This window comes from Engraulis encrasicolus, chromosome 21 (assembly GCF_034702125.1).
Source record: "Engraulis encrasicolus isolate BLACKSEA-1 chromosome 21, IST_EnEncr_1.0, whole genome shotgun sequence".
NCBI classification, from domain to species: domain Eukaryota; kingdom Metazoa; phylum Chordata; class Actinopteri; order Clupeiformes; family Engraulidae; genus Engraulis; species Engraulis encrasicolus.
In genome coordinates, this window is record NC_085877.1 from 44,798,600 (window position 1) to 44,806,099 (window position 7,500).

General features: G+C 42.4%; 1 protein-coding gene across 1 annotated transcript in view; it reads left to right on the forward strand.

Moving 5' to 3' along the window:
* LOC134437250 (5,6-dihydroxyindole-2-carboxylic acid oxidase-like) overlaps positions 1-7,500 on the forward strand; it is a 30,306-nt gene that overhangs the window by 385 nt on the left and 22,421 nt on the right. Inside the window, exons 1-3 of the mRNA XM_063186746.1 lie at positions 1-50; positions 4,450-4,674; positions 5,574-5,671. The exon at positions 1-50 is cut by the window's left edge and continues 385 nt beyond it. Of these exons, the coding sequence (XP_063042816.1) occupies positions 1-50; positions 4,450-4,674; positions 5,574-5,671 (373 nt within the window). The remainder of the gene's footprint in view (positions 51-4,449; positions 4,675-5,573; positions 5,672-7,500) is intronic.

Consider the following 7,500-nt stretch of genomic DNA (forward strand, 5'->3'; position numbering starts at 1 on the left):
GTGCCGACACGGCATGATGGGGCCGCTCTGTGACCAGCCCGTCGCTGTAGGTGAGACCAAAAAAAGAAATCAGAAGAAAGATGAGGATTTGCGGAGCTCTAATTTGTCAATGTTGTTGTAGGTGAGGTACCTCTACAAAAATTATGAAGCAACAGCATAGCAGAGAGAAATGCTGTGACCAGCCGGTCACTGTAGGTGAGACCAGGGGTGTAGTGGGTGTTGTGAAGACAAAAAGGAATGATCTTAACACAGAAATTTTTCCAGTGTTAATTCAACACGTATAGAGTCTATTTAACACCTTCTGGAGTGGATTTGGTCCCGTGGTACTCTCTAAGTGTTGAATTAACACTGCATTTTTACTGTGTAGCAGTATTGCAGGGGATTGACCAAACAGATGAAAACGGAGAAACAACAAGCGTAGATTAAGGACAGTTAGGGGGTTTGACATGATAAATTGCCTAATTATTTGATGACATAAAAAATTGCGTACCCCCACTTTAAAAATCCCCACTACACCGCTGGGTGAGTGAATCAAAGAAATCAGAAGAAAGTTACAGATTTTGCTGAGCTCAGATTACTGTAGGTGAGGTGCCTCTACAAAATTATGAAGCAACAACGTAACTGAGAGAAATGCTGTGACCAGGCGGTGTGCATTGTATTTGTATATTCATTTCATAATATTGGCTCAAATTTAACCGTCATTGCTGTAAGGTGAGGGACATCCACAAAATTATGAAGCAACATAATAACTGAACTACAGAGAAAAGATGAACTATAGGTGTATTTTAGTTTTTTGTTCAAATTATATTTGTATTGACCAGTGGCTCTAGATGAGATCAAAAGAAACAAAATAAAATGGTCTGTTGAGGACCCCTTAGCACATTAGTGTGAAATAGTGAACAGATACCGAATATCTTGTATTTTGACAACATTTGTGGTTTTTCTTCTTACTCATATTGAAGACTCCCACAGCACACCAGTTTAAAGTCAAGGATGGAAGGTTTTATTGTTCAGGGAGAGGGAGAAAAAGAAAAAAGGCCCATGGCTACAAAGTCCTCAATATGAATAAGTAGGGACTCCCAAAGACTATCATGGGATCAAGCAAATAATACAATACCAGAGAGGTGCTTAGGAACAGTGGGGTAGTCTACGTAGTCTACGCAGGTAGACGGAGTATATCCACTTCTAAATTTTAGGGGTTTCAGTATACCCACTTAAAATTGATTGATCCATTATTTAGAATAGCATAAATATATACAGTATACCCACTTCAAAAAATGCTAGAATTTACAGTATACCCACTTCAAAAAAGTAGACTACACCGCTGCTTAGGAAATGCTCGAAGAGTTGATGAACTGTTAATGTAAGTATAAGTAGTTATAAGTATTTGCGCTATTTTCCACATACAGCCATAATTGTATTCACTGGATCTTACATACAGTAATGTAATGTAATTATTTCATTAACTTAAGTGCAGACAAAATTTGTTTGTGGTGTAGGTGAGATAACCCAACAAAAATAAAGCAAAAAGACATTGACATTGAATGGCAGATGAAATTTGTTACAACACAGCACTACACTACTGTTGTCCTACATGTTGTGAATTTTACTGTTCATTGAACTTGTAATCCTCTTATAAAGCTTGTAAACACTAACATGGGGGGGGGTAAACAGGCTCGATTTGGTTATTGTTAATTGTAAGCAATAGTGATATTGTGATGAGGGGACATATAATGCAAAGTTCAGATTAGACCCGTGTGTCTAAAATGGACGTTTGTTTTACTTACAATGGACAATAACAACGACGTGTGTTCTTAAAAACGAAAAATGTCCAAAGAGTTTCAAATGAACAGGTAAACTTCATGTGATCCACGTGATGCTGTTCTTTTTTCATTAGAAGTGTTACAATTCAATGTTTATTTTTAATAGAACGTGCAACATGAAGGAACTGCAAAAAGAGCATATAGTAGCCAAGTATAATATATGTCATATAAATAAATGCCAGCCAGTTAACAAACAATAGCTAATAATAAAAGCACTTACACAATATAGTTAAATCAGGACAACCAGATTTGCCTTAGTAAGAATACAGTGATCTGGTACCAGATTTGCCTTAGTGCTAAGAATACAGTCATCTGGTACCAGATTTGCCTTAGTGCTAAGAATACAGTGATCTGGGGCCAGAACACATTCCAACATCAGCAGGGGCACAGAGGGGAGAAACACACCACTGTGGACACGAGTTGGTTCTACTGCCTAGAAGCAGCAGGACCGGATTAATGCACAGGCTAGACATGGCTGCAGCCTAGGGCCCCCCACCTACCAGGGGGCCGCACTGGCTAGTCATGGCTGCAGCCTAGGGGCCACCACCTGCCAGGGGGGGGGTGTCTGGCTAGACATGGCTGCAGCCTAGGGGCCCCCACCTGCCAGGGGGCCCCACTGGCTAGACATGGCTGCAGCCAAGGGCCCCCCACCTACCAGGGGGACCCTGATTGGCCAAGAGTGGAAAATTGCAGAATTATGACAAATAAAATCATCTGTCATGTTGAGTACAGCTGGTAGACATGTTACCTTTACTTCCTAGCTTGTAATTATGACCTTGTTTATGCAAATTTGTTGCAAATTAGCATTTTAGGGGGACCCACAGGCCACAGCAACCTGTAGCCTAGGGGCTCCGGGCCATCTTAATCCAGCCTCGGTTGCCCGAACACATTCCAACATCAGCTGGAACACAGCGAGGTGGCAACACCACTGTGGACGTGCACGAAACGATTTGGTCCAACTGCCTATCATGGAGCAGTAGTGCCCTTTGAGGGCCCACAAAAGTGTCCATTTTCAACAACAACAACAAAAATCTACTTTCTACTTCACAGCATGGTATAAAATGATCTGTATCCTATATCCTTTTCGGCACCAAAAATAACTGCCAAAAGTAGTTTTGTAACTGGAGGTACTATAACATTGCACCCTTTTGTAGCTCTATGTCCACTTGATACAAGTTCCAAAAAATAAACGTTTCGAATCACTGGGTGGATTAAGATCACTATCTCAAGCTGTCTACGACTACTAGGTCTGGCACCTGGATTACTGCTTTTGTGGATATGCAAACAAACATCAGGGGCTCTGTTTCCCCTGTTTCCCAACCAGGGGTACATGTACCACTAGGGGTACGCGAGCAGATTGCAGGGGGTACTTGGAAAAATAAAATTTTAGCAAATATATTGAGCTTAGTTACATTGGGATAGAGGAAGTGATATAGAACATGAGTTAGGGGGTACTCATGGCACAACGAAAAGGCTTGGGGTACACAAGACAAAAAAGGATGGGAAACACTGCTCTAAATTAACACCAGCCAACCGAACAAATGCCGGTGAAATTTCAGTTTGACTGGTAGAAAAGACCAATTTACTAGCCACGTTGTCCCATGAGTCGTTTGGCTAGTAAGATTAACATCAACTAGCCATTTTGGTTAGAGATTTTTAAAAAGTTAATTTAGAGTACTGTGTAGGGCAGGGCTATTCAAATGGCGGCCCTGGGGCCAGATGCGGCCCTTGGACAGCAAGGTTCTGGCCCCCCTAAAATACAGAATCATTTTTTTGGAATTTAGAGATGGCAATCCGCACACTTCAGGTCTATTTTTGTGCAAAGAAGCTTTACTTGACTTGCAAGCTTTCGGTCCTTAGACCTTCATCAGGCAGAGCCTCTGCCTGATGAAGGTCTAAGGACCGAAAGCTTGCAAGTCAAGTAAAGCTTCTTTGCACAAAAATAGACCTGAAGTGTGCGGATTGCCTTCTTTTTATACAGAAATTTCTACTGAATCCTGCACCTTCTAAACAGATGAGCGGTGGCCTATCACAACTTAAGTTGGAATTTAGAGATAAAAGTACGGGTTCCGTATCAAGCTGAAATGGGACACGAGACGTTAAAATGCAGGAAATTACATCTAAGAAATGCTAAACGTTCTGGGGGAGGACACCCAGACCCTCCACCTCAATGAACTGTCAACTGTTCATTGACAGTCGGCAACAATAATACATACGTATAGTTCGGCCCCTTTACTGGGAGGAATTTGAAAAACTGGCCCTCGTTGACATTTAATTGAATAATCCCTGGTGTAGGATGTCACAGTTTGGAGTAGCCCCATAATGCATGCCGTTCCTCCAGTGGACTGCTGTAAGAGTCGTTGAAACGATTTTTCTACCATAGTATTACATTACAATGACATTACACAGTGCCTTTAGTGATGCATTTCGATTTGGTCCTTGCCATTTTGGTAACAGCCATGTCTTAACAGGTTAAAACGTTCTCCTTTCCAGTCAGAAGAAATGTGATAGACTTCAAATCGGGGTAGACAGCACTGATTCAACAAGCAGCATAGTTGCAATACCTACAGTACTCTCGCCACCATCCTGCACAATGCACCTTTACTTAAAATGTTCTCCTTTCCAGTCAGGAGAAACGTGATGGACTTCAACGCCGAGGAGAGGCGCACATTCCTGAACGTTATGGACCAGGCCAAGCGCACAGTGCACCCGGACATCGTGATCGCCACGCGTCGCTTCGCTGAGGTGTTCGGCCCGGACGGGAACACCATGCAGTTCGAGAACATCACCATCTACAACTACTTTGTCTGGTCCCATTACTACTCTGTCAGCAAGACCTTCCTCGGGGCAGGTCAGAGAAACTGGAATGTAGACCCGTTTACGGTTTTTACACAGACGTGACGTAATCGTAGCCTGGTTGGACCCTAAGAGTGGAAAATTGCAGAATTATGACAAATAAAATCATCTGTCATGTTGAGTACAGCTGGTAGACATGTTACCCTTACTTCCTAGCTTGTAATTATGACACTGTTTATACAAATTCGTTGCAAATGAGCATTTTAGGGGGACCCACAGGCCACAGCAACCTGTAGCCTAGGGGCCCCGGGCCATCTTAATCCAGCCTCGGTTGCCCGAACACCATGCAGTTCGAGAACATCACCATCTACAACTACTTCGTCTAGTCCCATTACTACTCGGTCAGCAAGACCTTCCTCGGGGCAGGTCAGAGAAACTGGAATGTAGACCCGTTTACTGTCTGTAAACAGACGTGACGTAATCGTAGCCTGGTTACGTCACGGTAGAGCTACCAGACGTCACGGTAGAGCTACCAGACGGTGGTTTGTGTTTTTCTGAGATAAGAAAATGGACACGACAACTTCAGATATGAAGTGGGCACCACAAACACAGGCATTCCTGATGATGCCCTCAGTCCAAAGAGGACTATAAGCCTAAGGGAATGTTCAGAGACAGAAGTTGCTCCTTATTGCCAACTACTGTAGCTGAAGTACCACCACAAGCAACAAGTGAAAAATGAATGGGTTTCAATGGAGCTGGCTACAATAATATTTTTTCTCATATAATTTCTTGCCCTGAAATTTTTTTATTCAATTCAAAGGCAACTATCCCTAAGAAGAACTAATTTGAGTGTTTTTTATTTTTATTAATTTTGTTTTTGCACCACTAGATTATAATATACTAAGGCACCAATCAGAGTAAGCTTTCTCAATATATTGTACTTTCTTGGGGCAGGTCAGGCCAGTTTCGGGGGAGTGGACTTCTCTCACGAGGGGCCCGGGTTCGTCACATGGCATCGCTATCACCTGATGCAGCTCGAGAAGGACATGCAGGTAAATGGAGTGGACTTGTGTGTGTGTGTGTGTGTGTGTGTGTGTGTGTGTGTGTGTGTGTGTGTGTGTGTGTGTGTGTGTGTGTGTGTGTGTGTGTGTGTGTGTGTGTGTGTGTGTGTGTGTGAGTGTGTGTGTGTGTGTGTGTGTCTGTCTGTCTGTCTGTCTGTCTGTCTGTCTGTCTGTCTGTCTGTCTGTGTCTGTATCTGTGTGTATGTACTGCACCAAATACTGTCATGAGGCCACTGTTATTGGAGCACACCAGCAAGGTGGGGCCCTTGCTCCATCTGGGGCCCGAATCCTGGACCCCACATGTTTTGACCCCTTTTGCTGGGGTAGTTTAGTTGTACAAATATTTCCTCACTGACAGGTTATGGTTAGGGATTGTTTTGGTTTTGGGCACAGTTTAGCATTCTTTAGCTATTATGATTATTGAGAGAGAGAGAGAGAGAGAGAGAGAGAGAGAGAGAGAGAGAGAGAGAGAGAGAGAGAGAGAGAGAGAGAGAGAGAGATAGAGATAGAGAGAGAGAGCAGAGTATCTGTTGAGATCAGCTGACTGCTTAGGGGGCTGTGTGTGATGGTGGTGGTGTGTGGGGGCATTTATGTAAGCAGGGAGCAGTTGCGCTCTCTCTCTCTCTCTCTCTCTCTCTCTCTCTCTCTCTCTCTCTCTCTCTCTCTCTCTCTCTCGCTCTCTTTTGCATTAATCTATTGGTTCTGTTTATTTAGGCATTTCATGGTTCAATCTGGTGTGCAAATGTGCATGAAATGCATGTCATTGGGAATTAGCGTTAGCGGCGAGCTAGCCCCAAGGCCTAGAGATATTTCTTCTTTTCTTTCTGTCATTTTAATGGTAATTAAATACCTCACGCCACTTGTAGCACACCTGTTAGCAGGATTGTGTTAAATTATAAGACAACCGGTAAATTCATTTTGTATGATTATTATTGTTTTTTACATATCTTTTGCCCAATATTTCTGTTGTCGATTTGTGATAGGCTCACCTGACATTTCCCCATAGACATGTATAGGCTATGGAATCTAAAAAATACTGCTTACACTTAAAGGTACACTGTGCAGGAAATGGTCAAAAAAGGTACTGCTCATTGAAACTGGGCTGCCAATTGCCAAATTCGATATTTACATGAAAGTTTACTAAGTAATAAACAAATATTTTCTAATATGGTCCAAGTAGAGTCATTTTTGTAGCTAAAAATGGCTATTTTTGGAAATTCAAAATGGTGGACCATGGAGAAGATCCCCCTTTTCATGTATGAAAAGTGCAATTTTTCCAGTCATAATGAATACTTAGAATTTGGTGGTGGTGGTAAGTATTCATGAAAAAGGTAACATTAGTGAATGGGCAGCATGAATTCTGGAAATAAACAACTAAAAATCTCACACAGTGTCCCTTTAACTTGACGCCGGTGTCATACGCCTGCTACGGCAGATGTCATAACGGTGTCAAAAGTGAGTCATGAGTCATGCCACAGTCCTGGATGAGTCATAAACATGATGTCAATGTCAAAAACATTTTATGGTCATGAAAAGTTGACATTGTTTGGGCTGTCTTTACCAAAAGTGAATGTCACTTAACCCCTTAGCGCAGCACTATGGCTTTCTGTAATGTCATGGCCATGTTGTTATGATGTAGTTAAGCATTTTCAGCAAGTGAATAGGGTCGCCGGCCATCCCTGCTGCAGTAAGAGGCTAATGATAACAGTCGTAAAATGTTTATGACATTGACACAATGTTAATGACACGTCCATAACTGTGTTATGACACTTTTATTGCAGCATCAAGTAAAGTGTTACCAAATGCCAGAATAGTTGAAT